General features: G+C 29.4%; 2 protein-coding genes across 2 annotated transcripts; both read right to left on the bottom strand.

The window, feature by feature from the left end:
• Positions 1 to 4216: 4216 nt before the first annotated feature.
• Positions 4217 to 9803, bottom strand: LOC126715801 (CASP-like protein 2C1). The gene is made up of 3 exons (XM_050416594.1): positions 9552 to 9803; positions 9013 to 9151; positions 4217 to 4747 (listed from the first exon to the last, which is right to left on the bottom strand). Exons 1-3 carry the CDS (start codon positions 9701 to 9703, stop codon positions 4496 to 4498), a joined length of 543 nt encoding a protein of 180 aa, XP_050272551.1. The 5' UTR covers positions 9704 to 9803; the 3' UTR covers positions 4217 to 4495.
• A 5463-nt stretch (positions 9804 to 15266) lies between these two features.
• On the bottom strand, positions 15267 to 20579 carry LOC126705377 (two-component response regulator ARR10-like). Its single transcript, XM_050404360.1, has 6 exons — positions 20456 to 20579; positions 18131 to 18283; positions 16976 to 17338; positions 16587 to 16663; positions 15890 to 16424; positions 15267 to 15292 (listed from the first exon to the last, which is right to left on the bottom strand). The coding sequence occupies exons 1-6, from the start codon at positions 20577 to 20579 to the stop codon at positions 15267 to 15269; spliced, it is 1278 nt and encodes a 425-aa protein (XP_050260317.1).
• Between the last annotated feature and the right edge of the window lie 1848 nt (positions 20580 to 22427).

Below are 22427 nucleotides of genomic sequence, written 5' to 3'. Positions count from 1 at the left end.
TTACACTTTCCAGCGTATCCTTCTTTATTGACCTAGATATTTTAGATTTTTTCCAAGCTGCTCCTGTACCATTTTTGCCATTCCTTCCAGCGAGACCTCGGACATGCCAAGGACTGAATCGTCCTCGGCTGTGTCCCAAGACTATTTTATACTTATTCTACCGAGCCTGGGCTATAACCTTCCTCGGCTCGGGCTTTGGGCCTCAACGAATGAATGGGCCAGGGCCATAAATTATTGGGCCCCACACTAGTCAATTAAAAGTATTTTTAATTTTTTTAAGGAACCACATATCGGTGGCCACCACCCGGCTCACCCATTGCCACTACCATTGTTACTGGCACATCATTTTTTGGGTTGCAACCAAAAAAAAAAACCATTTCTCTTGAAATCATTTTTTTATTAAAAATAATTTTTGTAGGAATTTTATGCCAACACAAAGGAGACTTAATTTTGTTTTCTTTAATCACTGGAGTTAGACACCCATGAACAAGACCAACATTGTATTTTTTTTTTCTTTAAAAATGTGCACATGTGCCGCTTGCAAGCACACCACAAAAGAATAGAAGGGAAAAATGAATTCAATTTACATAACAAAATGAGAAAAAAATGGAATAACTTTGCATTTTTTTTTTCTTTTAAATAAAAATAATAATAGCTCAAATCAACCTTACAAAAAATTAGGCCAATAATATTTGTAAGAAACTTATTTAAATTGAGTATTTGTGTCTTGTAATTCAGTGATATTACTTGACTTCTGTGAATGGCAAATCTTTATTGGATAGAAATGCAAATCGTGTACAACTAAGTAATACCTAGATCATAAAATCACTTGTGAAACTCTTGCTTCCCAATTTTATCATAGATCACTCATATTGAGTTGTGCACGTCATAGGATCTGTTGCAATCATTCTGAAGGTGCAATTTTGTTGGTTGTTCAATTAACATGGTGCAATTCTTTATCAATTGGACGACCTTGAATTGGGTTTACATATGCTTGAAGGAGACAAATAGAATTAATAACATTGAACTCTTCAGCCAACGGGCTTTTTAGTCTGATTGGCAGCTACATCTGTTCCTCAGTCCCCTTATTGAAAAAAAAAAAATGAATTCTTTGGTAGGTGCCACATAGATCACCTTGATTATATGTATATATTACTGCCAAGCATGATAGTGTGATTCTTTTTTTACTAAATAAAAAAGGGTAAGGAGTGCGTCCAATGTCGTGATTATGATAGGTTTTTGTTTTTTGTTTTTTTTATTATCATTGTGGAACCAATGTTTGAAGGGCCTTATTGGGGTTGAGAAGACGCCTGCTCTCTCAGGCGAGTTGACCGGGCCTACTTAAAACACTAGTGGTTTTAGGCAGTGGGAAACAATAGTCCATAAATCATATTAGTGTGTAGTTGAAGACTTGAAAATTGAAATGCCCAAAGTGAAACTTAAGTTATAACAAATAAGTTTTGAGTTTGTACATACAAGACTTGCTTTTTGCTTTTCATTTTGAGAAGTCTTCGCAATATTTAGATACCTTTTTACTGATGAAATGAATTCTACATTGTGTCATTGTGCAATTGTTTTAATTAGAATTTAGATGCATCATCTCTCGACCTTAGAGAGAGAGAGAGAGAGAGAGAGAGAGAGAGAGAGAGAGAGAGGAACATGGAAGAAATATCTAGTAGTATCTACCATGTGGTGAATGAAAAGAAATAAAAATAGACACACCTGTAGTGGGGTTAAATCTTGTAAGATAATGAGAATCTATCATGTACTAAATCAAAAGTTTTATTGCCAATTTTGGGCAAGTCATTATCATAACTTCCATGTGATAATGTTGCACTTTCCCAGCGCTCGCTCTCAAACATACCATGGGTTTCACCTGAATTGATGTCATAAATTAAAGTTGAGAGAACTCAAGCCAGTTCAATGACACAAAGATTAGGCAATTTCACACGTAATGAATCAACATCCTTTCAACTATCTAGAAAGCATCATGTTATCCATAATCACGGCACATCAAAGTCATTACAAATTAACTTGTCTTCAACCCCATCATAATGATCTATGATATGAAAGCTTGAGTTTCTCACCTTTTTTTTCTTTGCCTTCTGTCTGTAGTAATGGAGTCGTTGGATTAAGGAACTCGAGGGGTTTTATAACTCTACTATATTAAGTTCTTAAAATCCTTGATATAAAGTCACTGATGGATTCTTAAAATTCTAAATTTTCATGGTTAGATAAATGGTTCAAATTTTGATAAAATTATAAAATATAATTATAATACAATAAACGCATACTTCCCCTTTTTACATAAATAATGGGTCATACAATGAATTTAACTATTGAAATCCACTATTATATGAGAGGAAAAAGTATGTATTTATTGTATTCCATAATTAGTTAATTACCCCAAATTTTTTCATATTAACTACTACCATTTTGAGATACATTTAAGATATTGATAACATTATCAAATTTTCATTTAAGCATGAATAGTTAGGATTTTAAGAATTTCGCTTGTAATAGATCATCTTTCATAATTATTGCATTAAAAAAAATACTTATTACATGTGAATGGTTTTATAAATCATTATGTAATAGGTTAGAAGAGATTCTTCCAATTTGGTTTGGAGAAAAACTATGTACATATTTGATCTCTATATTGTACCTTGTCATGTTGACAAGATGATAATTATAAAGCCCATTATATATAAATTTGCTTATGATCTATAGCTTACTCTAAAAAATTTAGGACTAAGACTTTATTGTTGTATTTTCCAAATGAAAATATATTAAAATTGCACCATAATTTCCTTCTTTGAGTAATATTTAGAGGAAAACAAATAATTTATGTGGGTTTCAATTAATTCAATTAGTAAAAATTTTTGCCGTCTAGTAAGATATTTAGGGTTCGAATTTTACTTACACCCAAAATCAATTGACATTTTGGTCCAATGATAAAGAACAATAGTAGACACCATAAATTGAATTCTATTGTATCTATAATACGAGATCGATTGGTGTACATCATACAGAAGAAGAAATAAACTAGGCAGAATGGTATCATGTCAAGGCAAGCCATGCCGAGCACCTCGTCAAGGTTCAGCCGTACAGGCTGTCACGCTTCCATAAGCCTAAGTTAGGTGGAAGAAGCTGGCCCATGGAAGCAACAGAGTAAATAGAAGTGGCCATAAGGACAGTTCAGTTAGAATTAGCGGGCCTGAGGATAAAAGTCCACTCAAGCTAAGCCCAACATTGGGCCAAGGTATAGAGCTCTCATCTAAAGTAGATGCCAGTGTGTAGCAATATTCAGCCCATCCCATTTAATAAAGCACACTTTTTTTTTTTTTTTTTTTAAAGAGAGTTTCAATCTATAGCGTCTATTTTTTATGATAGTTTTTTATCATCAGACTAAGATACCAACAAGTTTTTGGTGTAGGCAAAGATTGAATCTCAAATCTCTTATTCAACCATAAAAAACTTTATCAGTTAAGTTAACTGAAACTTACAATAAAACACACATTAGTTCAAGATGATTTGAAAATAGGTGAAATTGTCATTTTTAACTTGCCATCAAGTTAATCCTTATAGTTAATTCACTTACAGAAAACACTTATGTGGCACATGATGTGCACCGCTAACATATTTGAAATTTATATAGCTACTAAAATAATTTTATAAAAAACATTTAAAAAATGCCATCTTAGCATCTAAATGACAAAAAAAAAAAAAAAATAAATAAATAAATTCCTCAATTTCAAACAAAGAAACAGAAAAGAATGAGAATAAAATTTGAAATTAGAGTTGTAGTTTTTCAATTCGAAGTTGGAAACAGAGCAAAAGAGTAAAACCTTACTAGGAGAGAGAAAATCCCAAAATGTATTACAAAATTATATATCAATTTTTACTAGCATATATAGTTAGAGCTCTTTGAGTTCTTGACCATCCTCTCGAGTATGTATAGTCCTCCCCATTCTACACACTAGACAATTACTAAGAGATAATTCTTTGGAAGTAACCCAAGATATTGGCCAAGAGTTTTGAACCTACTCCTCATGGATTTCATAAAGCTTTAAAAACCACCAAACCAATCACTTGTGATTACTAACAAAAACTTTATATAGCAATAAGTATATTCCCATAAAAAATAAATTCAAAGTAAATTAAATGAGTATGACTTGAGATTCTTTCTCTTAAACCATTTTGGAACACCATAACATTACTTGATTTTAATTTTTCATAACACCTTCAAACATTACAATCTTAATTATTTTATACATTCTCAAAAGTACTAATCCCAAACTTTTTTTTTCCCTAGTTTAATCCCATATGGCCACTATTTGAAAGGAAGGCCTAAACCGTACCGTTTACCTGCTTATACAATAGCTTCTATGCATTTATATGACATGATTGACTAACAAAAAAAACAAAAAGCCCTGTTTTGAAATTCCACACTATTAGGCAAATATAATGGAAACGTTGGCCTAAGAATGGATCATTATGTTTTCTTTAAGCGCAGGAATCGTTTTGATGAGTAGTTGCTAAACAAATTATAGGCGGAGATGAATGATATCAGTGCCATTAGGATAGATGCCACATAGCCACAGAGCAATGCTCCACCCATTTGGAAGCAAAATCTGGTAAACCTATTGCACAGCTTCATCCATTGAAATTCTTCTGCACCCGTTACTGCAAGAACTGAGGCCTCAAAAGCAGCTGAGTTTGCAGCAAATGTAATGTAAGCTGCTAACTGTTTAGCAATATTGGAAACAACACAATAGTTTAGTCATATGCTTGCTTCCCCAATGTCAATATGTCATGCATATTTTCGTCCCTAAATTTACCAAAAAAAAAAATTATACCTTTAAAAATTATAAAATCTTTTGTTTCATCCTTCCATCCATTTTTTAGGGATGGAAGTAGAATCCAAATTATTTTTTAAGGACGAAATAATCATATAAGCCACATTTTTTACTATAAAGTATTATGCGGGTTTTATTTTGTCCCTTCTATCAAACACATCAAGAAAAAAAAAAAAAATGAAAAGAGTGGATGGATAGACAAAATGTAAAACATTTTAAATTTTTAGAGACAGATATAAATCATTTTAGGTTTAAAAATGTTCAATATTTTTGAGATGAGAAGAATATTTTAACCCAAAAGGTGGTGCTACCTAATCATTAATGGAAAATAACTTTACAACCTGCACCATCACTCGAGGAAGAATTAAGGTTTAATGATATGATTTAATGACACGTATTAAGAAATTATTAACTCTAATATAATTTTTTTTTAAAAGAAAAATTATACTTGTTAATGATTAATAGTTGTGTACACAAAGACTATGTATACTATTCATTATGTAGTACAAAGAAAAGGGGAAAAAAGATAATGGAATATTAAACAATTCATAACTTGTACTCCTGAGACTTTTGTTAAAAAAATCGTTTTTTTTATGATTACTAAAAATAAAAAATAAAAATATTTTTTTAATTTGATAGTTACAAAAATGAGAGAAGGGAGATTTGATTGATTTGAATCATGAATATTATTGTTAAAAATACTATAATATGTTAGTTGAGTTGCAACTTGTAAGACTTTGAACCAAAAAAATAAATAAATAAATAAATGAGAGAGAGAAGAAGAAGAAAAGAATGTTATTGTAAAGTGATATGTGCATGCCTATTAGATCATTGAAAACTCAAAAAGGCTTGTTGGTGTTAACTTCTTTAGTGAATCAACATGTTCGCACTTGAAATTTTGAGTTATCCATCCTTTCACACATAACTTGACAAACATATTTACCATAAATTTGTAAAATTATAATAATAAAAAAAAAAAGACATTTCATAATATTGTAGCAATTAAAGGAAGGCCAAACGCGACTTTTTATAGTTTAAGTAATATTCACCAAAATATAATTAGTGTGATAATTTTAACCCTAAAAGATAGAAATAAAAACACACAGACAAATATATAAATTTATATATATATATATATATATATATATTTAGAGATAATTATAATATACTACTAATTTTACAATTTAAAATTTTTTTTCTATACCTCCAAACACTTTCAACTATAAGGCATTGGCAAATGGACAGATAAATTAGATGCACCGTCAAAGAGTTCAAAAATTCTAATGCAAAATCTCACGCATTCAATTTGATTTTCCATAAACCAGAAAGAAAAAAAAAAGATTTTCCATGATATTGATTCATTTTTGCCTCTTGAGTCTTGACAGCTCGCGAGTAATTAATAATCCTTTTCTGATTCATTGACTTGACATATACATGACAGGCAAGATGTGAGACCAAATTGGTTTGAGTAATGCTCAAGATATATAATTTTTCATAATTTTGTGTCATAATTTGTCATATGACGAATTGTGATTAATAAAAATGTGTCTTTATATAGTCTACCATCACACCTGTGTCAATTACAACTCGTCATATGACGAGTTGTGACACAAAATTATAAAGAATTATGTGGTCCTATCATTGCTCAATTGGTTTACGCAAGAATAGTCCTAATACTAGTATGACTGAGACTTGACACTTCTGTTACAAAAGTTTCCTGTGATGTGCTAGCTTCCAAGAAATTGCCATCTTGTTGTTTCATTATCCAAATCTAGGGCCCGCTATAGACATTTGGGCCTCATGTGAGAATTAAAATTGAGCATTTTTTATATTTATGTATTAATTAAATTAATATTTATTTAATATTGTTATATTATAATATATTTCATTTTAAATGTTATTTTCTTGCTCTTTAAGATACAAATTGACTAATCAAATTTTTGTATTTAATTTCTTTTAACATCTCATTTTCAACCGATAATATAGCTAATCCATTTAATCTTTCTTGGACATTTTCGATCTTAGATATTTTTTAATTAATTTTAATTTTGAAAATTTTTTTCTGCAAAAGCAACTATATCAGGTTTTGTTAGTAAAATTCTATAAGCAATGCATGTATTTGGAAATAAATCTAACCTTTTTTTTTTATATATATATATAATTTAGTATGTCAGTTGGAGTATATCGTTTTATTTGTAAGATTTCCTTTAAAACTTTTAACTCTGAAAATAAATCTAAACCATCAATATTATAGTAAATATCAAGTTTGAGAAAAGATTTAAGTTTGAAACAGTATTTTTGCAAACTATCGTGAGCATAGAGTTTAGACGAATCACTCCTCAAATCAGAGGAAGCATGAGCCACCAACAAAAGGAATTAAGAGTATAACTAGTTGAGAGAAAAAAATGAGAGAGGCAGAGAGCAAGAGTTGAGAGAGAGAGAGGTAGAGAGCAAGAGCTGAGAGAGAGAGAGAGAGAGAGAGGTGGAGAGCAAAAGTGAGAGAGAGAAAAGGTATGAGTAAATTTTATGGATTTGAGATTGTTTTGTGGGTAATTTTTTAGACCGGATTTGCATTTTATCCCTTTGAATTTTGATTTGTCTAAAGGTTAAGGATGATATTTTTGGGATATTAGATTTTTTTTAGACCAAAGAATTTTTTGGGTTACCAATGTTTACAAGAATGTTCCAGATTTTTTGTTCTTTGGTCATAAGGATATATCAGATTTTTTGGAGTTTCTTCTGAAATTAATTTTTTTTTTCCTACTACTCCTTCTTTTTCAAAATTTTGAGGCCCCTTCTACTCGGAGGCCTTAGACAATGACCTAATTGGCCTACTAGAAGAGCTGGCTCTATCCAAATCCAAATCATAATAAAGAAATAAATAAACTTCTGGTTGCCTTCAATGAAACCTTACAAAGAAGCAAGTAGCAACCAAAAAAAAAAAAAAAACACTTACAAAGAGTCACCCTAATCATGAATGCGGCAATAACTTAAGGGCCTACGGACCACTGCCAGCTATTTCAGGTAATAAATAGTGATTTAGGTCTATGATTTATTTATTTATTTATTATTTTTTTTCTAGTGAACTCACCTAGTAAAGTTTGATGGTTATATAAGATTTGGAATTTAATCTCTGCTTACATTAAAAACTTATTAGTGTCTTGGTCTAATGATAAATATCTATCATCAAGAGTGGACACCATAAATTGAAACTCTCTAAAAAAAAAATTTATGATTTAAAAAAAAAATGTTTTATCAAAAGAAAAAAAAAAGCATTAATTAATGTTAAAATTCAGTGCATTGTTCCTGAACTGAGAAAAGGCACAGTGATATCTCAAAACTTCAGGGATCACCATTAAACATTTAAAAACACCATGATTTATCTTCCTTAGAATTTATAATAATTAAAAAAAAAAAAAAAAAACAAGCAGCTTTTCCTGAAAATATTTTTTAACAAAAATATTTTATGGAGCTTGCAACATGGTTTTAATAGGAATTTTCAAGTTATCTACGTTTTGCACATAATCATGCCAAATATACTGTCTATTTTATTTTTATAAAAAAAATTTCAAAAAAGACTGGTTTACAAAAGCTGCTTTTCCAAGTGTTACTTGAACACACTAATTTCACATGAAATTGGCAGAGTAAGAGGGCGTTTGGATCCTGCTGAAACTCAAGTCTGCGTTTTGCGTTTTGCGTTTTACTTTTTTTTTTTTTTTTTCCTGCACCGTTTCTGATTTTGGGGGATAAGAACACTATTCATACACTGTTGAACACTGTTCACAGGTTAAAAAATATTAAAAATGGATTTCACGATACTATTCACACATTTAAAAATTATTTTATTACAGTGTTTTCAGTTTTCAGTTTCAGCAACAATAAGCTCAATCCAAACGGACCCTAAGTGTGTGTGGGTTAAGATGAAAAATGAAAATTATTTCACTATTCAACTTATTTTTGTTACTATTTATAGGCTCAACTGTACTATTTCAACTAACTTTTATATTTATCTACCATATTTTCAGCAATAATTTTTCAATTTCAGCAAAATAAACAATATTCAAACATACTCTAACATAGATGTCTGAATAAATTTTACCTTCCATGAGGCTCTGAAACAACGATAACGCAGAGAGATATTCGAGGAAATTACCTGATCTAACAGGAAACCAATCCAGGATATGTATATATATGCCCCTTTCAAGTTTCCTTCAAACCTAGCTGAGATTAAACCTTTGCATAGCTGAAGCAGATTATAAACAACAGCCGCAGAATCCACATACACCAAAATCCTATCAAAATGAACACCAAAACTTTGTTCAACTTAACTGGAACAAATTAAATTACATGGTCAATGAGTAGACACACACACATGCACACCACACAAATGTTGATCTAGTTTAGTTTAAAGCTGGAACGAAAACAAGATATATAAATATATATATCTATTTGCTTAAATCAGAAAGAGTTCATTTCATAGTTTAGATGTTATTTCTTGAATTTAACATGTAAAATAGTAATATAATGTTATTAAAAATTTTAAATAATGTAACATATATATATATATATATATATATCTTTAACTTTGTAATATTAATATATGAACTATGAAATTGATCTATTTCATATCGAGATAAGTGGTTGCACGCGATACACAAACACAAGTGAGAGAGTGAGAGAGTGAGATCTTACCCGAACGCCTCCAAATCTCTGTAAGTAGCTTTCCTCGCAACGAAGAAGATAATCTTGGTTTGAGAATCTAAGCCTACTAAACAAGCTGTTAAGACATAGAATAGAACTGCAGAAACTCGAAGATAAACGTTAACTTGGGCTATTCCGACCATTTCTCTCTGAAACTGAATAATCCAATATCCAATTGTTTCCTCTTCGCTGTAATAAGTACTACTTCAACTACATCGTGTACATTTATTGTCGGGGATTAGTGCAATTTACTACACAGAGGAAGAAAAAAACTATTGGTGCAGAAACGTCCACGGCTTACCAGGTATTTGGAGTCTCCCTATCATTTCGTGGTGTCACTGTCTCTCCCTCCTTAATAACTCATCTCTAATGCTCAATTAGTTGGTAAAAATATGTCGTGTCACGTCCCTCTCTTATATTACTCTTTTGATGAACTCTCTTATATTACTCGAGTGACCCCAATAGAAGGAAAATCATCAATCATCATATGAGAACATTCAACAAGTACCTGCCACCTCTGGATACATACATACATAAATACATACATACATACATACATATATATATATATATATATATATATGTGCGCTTTTACTAATATATGCCCTTATCACATACAATAGTAAACCATTTTAAAATTTTTTTATAGGAAAAATAAAAAAGTTATTAACTTTCTTGACAACAATTTCAATATATATATATATATATATATATATATTTTTTTTTTAACTTTCTCCCATCCTTTTATATAAAAGTGTATATAATATAAGTAAAATTTTAATGGATGCCCTAAGGCCTAAGCACATTGGTTTAGGAACTATTTTTGAAAACAGTATATGAAAAAATGATTTTTGAAAATTAATTTTTTGATAGTATTTTATATTTTTCATGAAAGTGGTGTTAAAATTATCTTAAAATGATTTATCAATTGTTTTAAGAGTATCTGTTAACATGCTCTATAACATAATACAAAAAAAATGAATAATTAATTATTGCCTTAATCGATCGCTAATGTTTGTCTTATATATTAAAATAGTTTATAACTTTTTAAATCTATCAATTTGGTCTAGTATTGTGTCAAATTAATCTTTTACTGTTAAGTAGATTGCTTGCTAATAATAGAAAATATTATGGATTAATTTGACACAATACTATTAAGGATATATTAAACGGACACATTTGAAATGTTACTACCTTAGAGATTATCCGGACAAATAGAACAAAGTTGGGGACCAAATAGTAATTACCCCTAAAGAGTAATGATATATAATGACTTTGTCTATTAGTAATAAAATCAATTATAATATAAGATTAGTACTGACAGCGAATTAATGATCACTTTATAGTTATTACGAAAAAGATGCAAAGAAAAGTTATCTACCCTCATTGTGAGGTCTCCAAGAGTCAATACTAGCTCCACCGTAACCGCTAACCAGCTAGAATCAATTTCTTGCAGGGACTGAACACGTGACTTAATTTAACCGTCAAATCCAAGTGGAGTGCTTCATTAAGTGAATTAAATATTTTGGTTCCGAGTTTGGTCACCATGTAGCTCAACTGCCTCCATTATTAAATTTTAATCAATCACATGATCATATATCCAATTGTATGTTATGTCCTTGTGTATGATAAAAATAATTAAGTTTGTGTGTTAAAAAAAAAAAATGTATGTTGGAAATATGTTTAGAAAAAAGTGCACAAGTTTAATTTGAAAAATCAACGACAAGAACATAGGCTAAAAAAAATCTAGGAACATCTCACCAAGCTATATAATCAATTGAATGTGTTATTCTTAAAAATTAATTTGTGCATGTCACCCTGAAAAAAATCTCAATGCGAAATGGTTATTCGGCCTAACAACTCTGAGGATTAGCATATAGTAATGAACTTTGTTTTCAATCAGTGTGTGAAAGAAGTAGCGAAGGGCTAGATTGGTCTGGTGGTATGTTAAGTAAGCCACAAACTTAGTTTATATTAATTTTTTTGGTTAAAATGCAAAACTTACCTTTTAAGTTTCTTTAGAATTTTCTTCCTCAAAAAAAAAAAAAAAAAAAAGTTTCTTTAGAATTTATTTCAGTCCTCTAACTTTGTTTTTGTTCATTTCACTCTCCTAAATTTCATATTTATTTAATTAAGACCTTTTTGTGAACTTCGGTTAAAATTAAAAAAAAATTCTGAAAAATACTTTTCAATCATTAGTTGATTTTTTTTTTAATTTTAAAAATTTGAAATAAATTTAAAAAATTGGAAAATTAACCATAACATATAACAAATGTTGATGGAAAAGCCTTGATTGAATAAATTGAAAATTAGAGAGAAGACTAAAATGAACTTTTGTGAAATATAGAAGGTGACTTTTGGATTTTAGCCTAATTTTTTAAAATTAAAAATAAAATAAAAAACTGAATAGCTTACAAAGCTAAGAACTATCGGGCCAAAAATCCGATGGTCACAATAAAGCCCAATAGTGCCATTACTATGGTCACCGCTGAACTGTATTGCCTACGAGCGCTTCTCCAAGAATTGCACACACTTCACTGTTGACTCCATCTACCATTAATTTTGCGTGGTGCGATATTTTTGGGGCTTTGGAACGAGCATCTAACTTGGTTTTACATTTTTATTTTCGACAAGGTTGTTCATAAGGATTAGAGGTGTGCATTAGTGGGGTTGGGTTGAGTTTGTGGTATCTTGATTTTTGGATTGAGAATCTACAACACTATTTAAAAAAGAAAAAGAAAAAGGAAAATCTTCAACCTAACGCAACCCAATCCAACCTAACCTATGGGAATTGGGAATAATAATAGAAATTGGGTTTTCATTCAATTATTTAAATACATTATCTGATAGGACAAAAATTTGGAGAAGAATATGTATTTAAATTTAATTGGAGAACTTAAGGTATTACACTTAAATAATTATATCTAAATTTATATATCTAATAAATATTTCAATTACACAGTTGGATATTATTTTGCAATTTCATTAAAAATAAGGGTCAAAATGCCAAAATAAACTATCTTAACAAATTTAAACTAAGTCCTAGAATGAAAATTTTGCCAATCAAAATCTTACATGTCTCAAGCTTAATAAATATTTAGAATTCAGCTCAACTCATCATCCTATCAAAAACCAACCTGAAACATTGAGTTAGGTCAATTAAGATTTGTTGGATTAGTGGTTTGAATGCATAGCTCTATAAAGGATCTCAGAAAATATGCTTATGGTAGTTTCTCCTCTCATTGCTAAATTTGCTTCAGACCTTTTCCAAATTTAGTTGATCTACATGGAAGTGATTTCATTTATTTATTAATAATTTAATGGTTACAACGAGGAAGGTGAGATTTGAACTTTAGATATCTCTATTTAAAAATATTAAGAATTACCAGCACTCAAATTATTTAGTATATAACTCAGCACTTGTATTATTACATATATATATATATATATATATATATATATATATATGGCTTATACAATTCACGTTTTGGTTATGTTGCAAGAGGCAAGCGATACTCTAGATGAAATGATATCAATTATGGAATCCTCACAATATAAAACCATTTCTACATAAATTCTAGAGTGCTAAAAATCTCTAAAAATTTCATATAGAATCCATGAAAAGCAAAATAAAAACACAAGGCATAAAAGTATCTGTCATTAATTCTCAACTAATTCTCTAGGATATTTAAAATACAATAATTTAAGGAACACAACTAATTTCATAATATGTTGACATGTTAGATTATGAGTGTTGGAAACTTTTTGCTCACTCATGTCTACATTATGGACACCATCACATCAATATATTGTAAGATTGGATGTGAAATTGTGTGTAGAATTGTTGTGCAAAGCATCTAATGGCCAAAAAATGGATATAACTAATCAGAAAATATTCTAGCTAACAGCTATAAGAATTAAATACCCACGAGATGTGGACAGCTAACAGCTTTACACAAAAATACTTATCCTACCTAGCTATAAGAATCACCAAAAAAAATCATTATTGCGAGCACCAGCTTCGGTTAGAACGTGATCATGATCACAATTTTGGAGGATCCTCATCGTTAAACTGCAATACAGAAAAGAAGGAACAAATTCAAAGAAAGTAACTATTTTTTTATGTAAAATATATTGTAACTAAAGCTTCTTTTAATCCAAAGCAAAATTATCGATGATAAAAATTATAAAAAATCTTGTCATATTAATATAGTCATTATCACTATTATATATGCGCCAATAAATTATTAAAAAAAAAGGCCCTGATGTCACTGTTTGATGACAATTAATATTTATAATATAGTCATTATAAAAGCACACACAATATATTGGTGGAGTTTGATCTTTGCTTTTATAAAAAAAACTAATTGGTGTCTTAGTTTGATAATAAATAATAATTATCATGAGCAAATGCCATAAGTTATCTCTCTCTCTCTCTCTCTCTCTCTCTCTCTCTCTCTCTCTCTCTCTCTCTCTCTCTCTCTCTCTCTCTCTCTCTCTCTCTCTCTCTCTCTCTCTCTCTCTCTCTCTCTCTCTCTCTCTCTCTCTCTCTCTCTCGTAGTGGAGCCAATATATTAGTTAGTCCAAAGAGGATATCATTATGAAACAAAATTAAGAGCACAGTAAATTCTAAAAAAAATTAATCGATATTATAAATAGGCAATAAAAAGAAATATGACGTTGGGTGGACTAAATTGCAAATTACACCTATTAATTTTTACATGTTTTCAATTCAGTGTTTTAAGTTTTATTTTGTATTCTTTTTCCTATTAGTCCTTTTAACTTTAATATGATTACTTTCTAAAAAAAACTTTAATATGATTACAAATCAATCATTCCATTAGTTTAGTATTTTTTTTTTCTTTCCCAAATGATGAGTTCAAAGTTCAAGACTAAATGACTTCCTAAACATGAAGACTGAACATGGCAATAACATGATGAGCTAGAACTTATCAAAAAAAAAAAAAACACATGATGAGCTAGACTTTGCCTTATTGTTATAATATTACCTCTTTGACCATCATGGTGAGTTCATCATCCGTGAAACTGTTTCTGTACTGATGGAAACCACTTTCCATGTGTGGATGCTCTGGAAAATATTGCACAGCTTTGGCCTTGCCTTTTCCTTTTAGGTCTGTCAAATTCGGATCTTGCATGTTGTCTGGCAAGTCAATATTTTTTCTTTCACAATTGGTATCTCCAGGTTCATTGACAAAATTTTTCACCGCCTGTTGCCCTAAAATAAAAGCAAGAAGAAAAATTATACATGCCATCTATAAGATAAACCGAAATTTAATGAAGGAATGATCTATCGTAGTCAAGGGCATCGTAATAATTTGTGTGTCATTCTCAATTAGTTTTTGTTGGTTTCATCAATTAGTCTTTTAAAACCAAAAAAAAAAAGAGGAAAAAAAGCCTTTTACTATGATATTAATCTTAATTTTTTGACAAATACTTTTTTTGGTGGAGAATGAAAAGGTTTCTAGGATTATTAGTTGGTAAAAAAAGTAAAGAGATATCAAATGTTGTCTGTATCTATTGCAATTTATTACCAAGAAAGAAATATAAGTTTAAATGGAAAGTATTTTGTATGATTTCTGTGAAAAAAAAATTCAATGAAACAAATTGAGCGTAAGTAGAAAATGATGGCAGAGAACCATCTATAGTGAGCATCTTGAATTTTGTATAGATGAGATTCATATTAGTTCAAATGAGTTTTAGTCCAATTGACACTGGAATGGAGAGTAACATTGCATATAAGACTCACAAAATGCAACTATAGCTTTTAATAAAAGAAAATATGCTTAATAGTTTGGGCCAAAAACTATCCTTCACAGAGAAAAAAAAGAAAAGAAAAACTGACTCTTGGAAAGGAATGGTTTCAAAATGAACAAGGTTATTGCTGTTGCAAAAGAACGATCATGAAAGATAAATGAATTGAAATTGCCTTTCAACTCAATGGCTAAATTCTCAGCCATATGTTATACTTACATTTGGTAAGTAATACCTCTTACAATTTTGAATATATGACAAGCATGGAAAATTAAAGATATATTATAGGTTACAATCAACTTTTGACACAAATAAATCCAAACCATTAAAAAGCTGGCATTTATTTCTTCATCTGTTTTGTTCAATTCAGTTTTTGACACAATAAATGAAATGACACCAATAAACTACATCAATAAGCTACACTCAACTCATACTAATAATTAGCAGGAGGTGAAGTCATGATTAGGTGCCTATGTAACTTATCAATAATAATAATAATGTAAAAAAAAAAAATGAAATGATACAATGTTCAAGTGATAGAATATAGAGAGAAATACCAGGTCCAAAATCTTGAGGAGGCCACGCAACTAAACCATGCTGGGGAATTGCATCTATTTGAGTCGAAGCATCATCTTCAAGCATTTGAGTGGATGGAATGTAGCAAACATCAGGGATGGAAGGACTAAAAGGTGGTGTATTACTTGGACCTGAAGAAATTCCCAAGCATCCATCAACCACCTTGATTCCTGGAAAGACACTTGGAAACTTCAACAATTTGAAGTCCGGCACAGGAAGGTAGTTTTCGGTTGGCAATGGAGTTGAAGGGGGATTTCCATACACATGATTATTCATCCCTTGCTCCATTGGGTCCTGTCGAGATTGCATGTAGTACTGGTACAGCTGCTTTGAGCTAGCTAATTCTTCAGAACTTGGAACAAGATTTACAGGATGAATGTTACTAGGCACTGCACTTGTACTTTGATAGGCAGTGTAACAACCATGCATGTTCGTTGAATTTCTATTCAAATTGGGCTCACCATTTTTCTGTTGATTCATTGTAGCTTTTTGCTTCTTCAAGATATTTCTATACTTCTATATAGTACAAGACGCATAGTAAGAAACAAGCTGGAATTAGTTTTACTATCATGACCTTGGCAATTAGTGATTCTCACTGGATAAAATATACAATTGCCACACTACAAGCCATTGATCTTTACACAAATTTTGACATAATACGACTTAAAATTAACGCACCTGAAGATGGCTAGCAACATTCTCCCGTGTGAGTCCAGGAACGTTCATGATTTTGAGTATAGTATTTGGAACTGCCTCTGTAAATGTTAGGTATTTATTAATAATAGGTTTCACATACATTAGCAAAGTACAATATGTTGTATTTACTATGAAAAAATTAGATATAATTTCTTTGGTGGTGTATTTTATGTTACTCAATAAAATTCGATCAAACAGCATTAATTAATATAGTACAAATAATAGTATCTTTTCTAATAACAGTTAAATTTAATGTAACAATGTGTATGAATTTAATCGAGGAACCACCTATAAGGAATTGTACCTTATGCATAGTTGTGGAAAAAGAATTAAGAAATTCATGTGTGTGTTTCTTCTGATCTAGGATTTACCTTCATTGCCTAGTTCCTGAATAGCATCAAGAAATCTTTCATGTAGTTCTTGGGTCCATGTCATCCTCAACTTCTTCCGGGAAGAGGAAGCAATATCAGGGTGAGTGTTGGTCTCACCCTCTTCCTTTGTCGATTCATCCTCTTCCTTTGTTGATTGGTTTCTAGTTCTTTTCAGAGTTGATGTTTTTTGATCTATTATTTCTTTGGTAATGCTAGATTTCTCTGGGTTATCAAGATTTTTTCTGATAACGTGTTGCCAAATATTCATCATCTCCTGTAGTCGAACTGGTTTCAGCAAGTAGTCTCGAGCCCCATGCTTTATACTTCTCATTATGTTGGATACATCATCATTAGCAGACACCACTGCAACAATTTCAAATTCAATAAGTCATTGGATGCTACATTTTTCAGGACTTTGTATACTGAATTTTTGTGATTGGTCCATAAAAAATTGGTGTTATAGAGAATGCAGGTACGAGTAAAGTTATTCCAATCTCAATTGGTTATGTTGGCTCAACATATCCTGTGGACTATTTTCATATGTTTATAAAATGTATTAAAAAACCTTCTAATTCTAAATGCATTTTATGCTCATTATATCTCTTGGTAATGTTGGTCTGTCTTGAAAACTATAAATTATTTTTTTTTTTTTTTTGAGAGTTTGAAAACTATTAATTCTAATTATAATTTTGATAGAGAGGAAAAATTAAAATTTTTTACATTCTTAAACTGTCGCAAATTAACATAATAAAACATATTAATAAAATGATAACACTCGAAAAGAGTGTAATATTTTGAAAATAATTTTTATTTATTAAAATTTTGAACTTAATTAAAAAATTTTAGGAGCAATATCTACTGGACAATAGTAAATGTTTTTTTTTTTTAAAAAAATTCTAAGTGAGAGGCTTTACTTTTTATTTTTATTTATTTTTGCTGAAGAGAGGCTTTACTTAGTTTTGGGCAATACTATAAAACAAATAGATGTAATATATTATATTTTAGGGGGTCTTATGTCATTGCCTAAATGGCCTAATAGTTAACCTACCCCTACAATACCTGCACATGATTAACTCACCCCTACAATGTGTGTGCATGGATATTTGTGTAGCAAATCAAGGAATATGCAGAATGACTTTTAGTTTTAGAGCTTACTAACAACTGGTATATCCATTTCCAGGCTTATGATTTGCAGAAGCTTGAAGCCATCTATGTCCTCCCTTACGACATCGGTAATCACAATATCGAATTCCTCATTTTTGTTCCTTAAAATTTGAAGAGCTTCTTCTGCATCGGTTGTTGCAGTGACTGCATACCAAATGTAGAAGAGTTAACAAATTGTAAGCCAATGATTACATAGGAGTTCTGTTACTAAAAAAAAAAAAAAAAAAAACTTTCACCGTAAAGCAAATTTCATTGACCAACCAAAATATTTTTTTTCCCCCACTACTCCTTTCTTCACTATTTTTACGTTCTTTATTTTTTTACTAGAAAATGAAATAAGTTAAAGGATATGAATTTTTTAAGCAACTTCTCCCATGGTATGATTGGTACATAATGAACTAGTGTTTGTGGTGAATTAAGGTGAAAATAACGCTAGTTTAAATTAAAACGTAGATTATCAATAATACAAAAAAGATTATGAAAAATCTTATGGCCTTAAATTATTCTTAGAAAAAACACTATTTACTTTTATGTTATTATCATATCATGTACCATCGATGAACAAATGTAAATAGTGCTTCATTTAATTTTTCAGGTTAGTTGAGTTTCACGATCGAGGCAATATGAGACTCAAGGTTCCTCTAATGATATTGAAACCTCTCAATTAAAAAAAGAAAAAGAAAAAAAAAGAGAACCTGAGGAAACAATATGAACATGAAGATCGTATAGTAGACAGATTAAATGTGAAGTCCATGCCTATTGTCCTCATTTTGTAATCCATAACTAACAGTTTACATAACTAACTCATATATGCTCAAGTCTCCGATCAATCTCTTTTTCAATATATAATGTTCTCTACACAATTACTACATCACTCACAATTTTTTTTCCCTAATTTTTTACCGGCTAATACATGAATTAGTAAATGTTCTTCATGCATGAATGCATTATGGAGTTCTTAAAGTTTTACGTATCAATCTAATAAATTAATCATGACAATAAGAATTTGCCAAAAAAAAAAAGGGATTAAACTATATCAAAAACAAATATCAATTGGCATGAACAATCGCACATATTTTGTAAGTAATAAAGATAGGTTAGCGTTAATTATGAACTTCACCTTTCTTTGCTGCACTAGGTTTAACTTTTTTTACCATAACATGCAATGTCAATTCTTTTTTCATGGGTGTAAATTTTTTAAAACATATTTTTTTACTGAGAAAAATTAGATATTGACAGACAAAGAACTATTTTAAAGGTTTGAGTATAAGAATAAAAGTAAGATTTTTTACTAATCACCTCTCTCAAAATTTTATATTATTATTATTTTTTGAACAAACACACCCTATGAAGATGATGATGAAGATTAAATATTAGTTCATATACATCAATGAAGAAGTTGTTCTCACTACAAGAAAAAAAAATGTTTATTGAAATAAAAAAAAAAAATCGTTGCAATGGCTTTAGAGTCATTGCAATGGTTGATGTAGAGTGTAGTAATAAAATTTGAGGTAATAGATTTGGGTAAAAAAAAAAAATTGTTGCAATAAACTTCAAATATTCTAATGAAAACTTTGATTCAATGTTATATATATATATATAGTTGCAATAAACTTTTTTTTTTTTTTTTGATAGGTATATATAGTTGCAATAAACAATTTACTGCTTTGAATATTTTGTAGTAATAAGCTATTATTTCACGAATCTTATTATAATAGATTGCAAATAATTGAATAAAATAATTTGGATCAAACTATTGTAAAGATATCATTTGTTGTCATTCAATAGACCAATAGGTTATAAATAGTTGATATTAGGTTATTGCAATGATATCTCAATTGCAGTCTTGTATTTGTCATTGCAATAGATTGTAAAAAAAATTATATTAAATTATTGCAATAATAAATTTGTTGTAATAAGCTGTTAGTTTGATATTTTAATTGCAATAGATTGCAAAAATAATTAATATCAATTTATTGCAACAATTTCTTCATTTTAAGTTATTGCAACAATTTTTACTAATATATTAAAACTTCTATTGCAACTGAAAATTATAAGTTTTTGTAACTTATTATTATTAATACAATAATTTAACACTTTTAATTTACTATTGCAACAATTTTATCTTCTAGATGCAATATTTTGTCTAATACTATTATATATATTTTGCTGTATTAAAACTTGATGTAATAGACTTTTTTTGATGTAGTGTCTTAGGCAAAACAATAAACATGATGCAAATATATATACACACATATATATATATATATATATATATATATATATATACTAAAAGAAAAAGGAAAAAAGAAAAACCTTTATATCGACATTGTTGAAGTACTGTAACGAGATATTTGAGACAGACAAAGTTAGCATCGATTGCAAGGACTCGCATGCCCACCGGAAACTGATCTCCATGACTGTTTTCCTTGAGCAGCATCTCAGTGTTGTGTATAGTAAACCCTAGATTGCATTAATCTTAGAAGATCGCAATAATATTCTTTTTCAAAGTATTAATTAAAGAATCATGTATTGAAAGGGAGGAAGATTTTTCAATTAATATTTTCACGAGACTTTTAACAATTATAAGCGCTTCCTTAAAATCTGTACACAGGTAGAATAATCTTACTAGGTATGAAACATCTATATTACTATCTTAGCCACCAAGTAGGTTTTCTAAAAATAACCCTAGTATGAGTTAGAAACACTAAAAGTGTCAAATGTTTTTTATTTTTAAAAAAATGAAGTATTAGTTAATTAACTTGAATGTTATGCCAAAATTTTCTTCTAAATTAATTTGAAAGAATCTTATTCATCAACCTAGTCATAAATCCATCAACATATGTTATTTAAACAAGTCATGTAACTCACCATGCAACTAAAAATACACTTACATGGTTTTATCATTCTCTTTAAATATTGTTTGCTTTTTAATGTTTTATTTTATTTATTTTATATTTTTTATATAGGTAATAACATCTTTATTGTTTGCCTTTTAATGTCAAAATTTGACATTCATTTTAATTTTAAATTTATGTGTTTATGTAGTGATATCCATGGTAATATTCGATGATTGGAAAACACATTAACCTCAAATTGAAATGAATAAAAACTTTTGACATTAGCAAAAATAAAAGTGCCTTTTAACGTACACAAAGGCTGGATCCATTCTACTATTTAACACAAAAATATTATTGAACTCATATGTTTATGAGTGATTGTGTTCCTTTTTTATTTGTTGGTTATATATATCATCATAATTTGGCTATATCAGTGATTGACAAATGCATAACATCACTAAACAAACACATTAAACTTAAACTAGGATGAATGAAAAGAATTGAAACTAACCAAAAAAAAAATATATATATAAAGCCTTTGAACACACATAGTATACCATACAATAGTGAATTATGAAATAATTCTTTAGTATATGATCCCTATATCTTAAAAAACCCTTTAATGGAAAAACAAATGTATTTTTCAAAGACTATACTACGGATACCTTCAATTTAATGTTACTTTATCATTTATACTCTTTCTATTAAGGAGTATCACTAACAGTTAAATGTCAAGTGTCTTATTTATACTATTTTGATCAAAGAATATCACTAACCGTAAACTATCAAGTGTTTGAAAATTGAAACTTTATCCACTTAAGGTTAGCTCAATCAGATTATTATAACTCACCTCTGTTAAAAAAATGGCTAAATATGTAATTTTACTCAACTTTTATGTTTCTCTCCTTCAAAAACACAAAAAACATAAAAATATAAGATCTAACAAGATAAAAAAGAATCCAACGGAGCATTTGCAGATAAGCAATTTAAATTTTAGTTAAACCTTAAGTGAGTAAAGTGTCAGATTTCAAATCACAGGTAGACAACTTAAATTTTAACCAAACTACAGATGGATAAGTTGTAATTTTCCCTTACTTTTTTATTATTATTTTAATTTCTTACGGTGTTATTTGCATTTAAGTTCACATTATATCGATATATTAAAAAAAAAAAATCACATTACCTATATCCATATATATAAAAAATAAAAAGCTTTTTCTGTCCACTTTTCTATACTTCCAAATTAATCCAATTTAACAAAGAAAAAATATCCCTTAAAAATTTGAGTGTAGTTCACGTCGTGATTTTGTGTTAGAATCTCATTCCCTCTTTCTTGTGTGTATGTATGTGTTTGTTTCTCAAAAAAGAAATCATCCTTTTAAAAAGTGTCATATTTAGGATAAAAAATTAAATTGAATAAGGACAAAATTTAGTTACAAAATTAGTTG

Source organism: Quercus robur, chromosome 2 (genome assembly GCF_932294415.1).
Source record: "Quercus robur chromosome 2, dhQueRobu3.1, whole genome shotgun sequence".
Lineage (NCBI taxonomy): Eukaryota > Viridiplantae > Streptophyta > Magnoliopsida > Fagales > Fagaceae > Quercus > Quercus robur.
The sequence above is the reverse complement of the archived record's forward strand: the minus strand, read 5'-3'. Positions and strand labels throughout refer to the sequence as shown.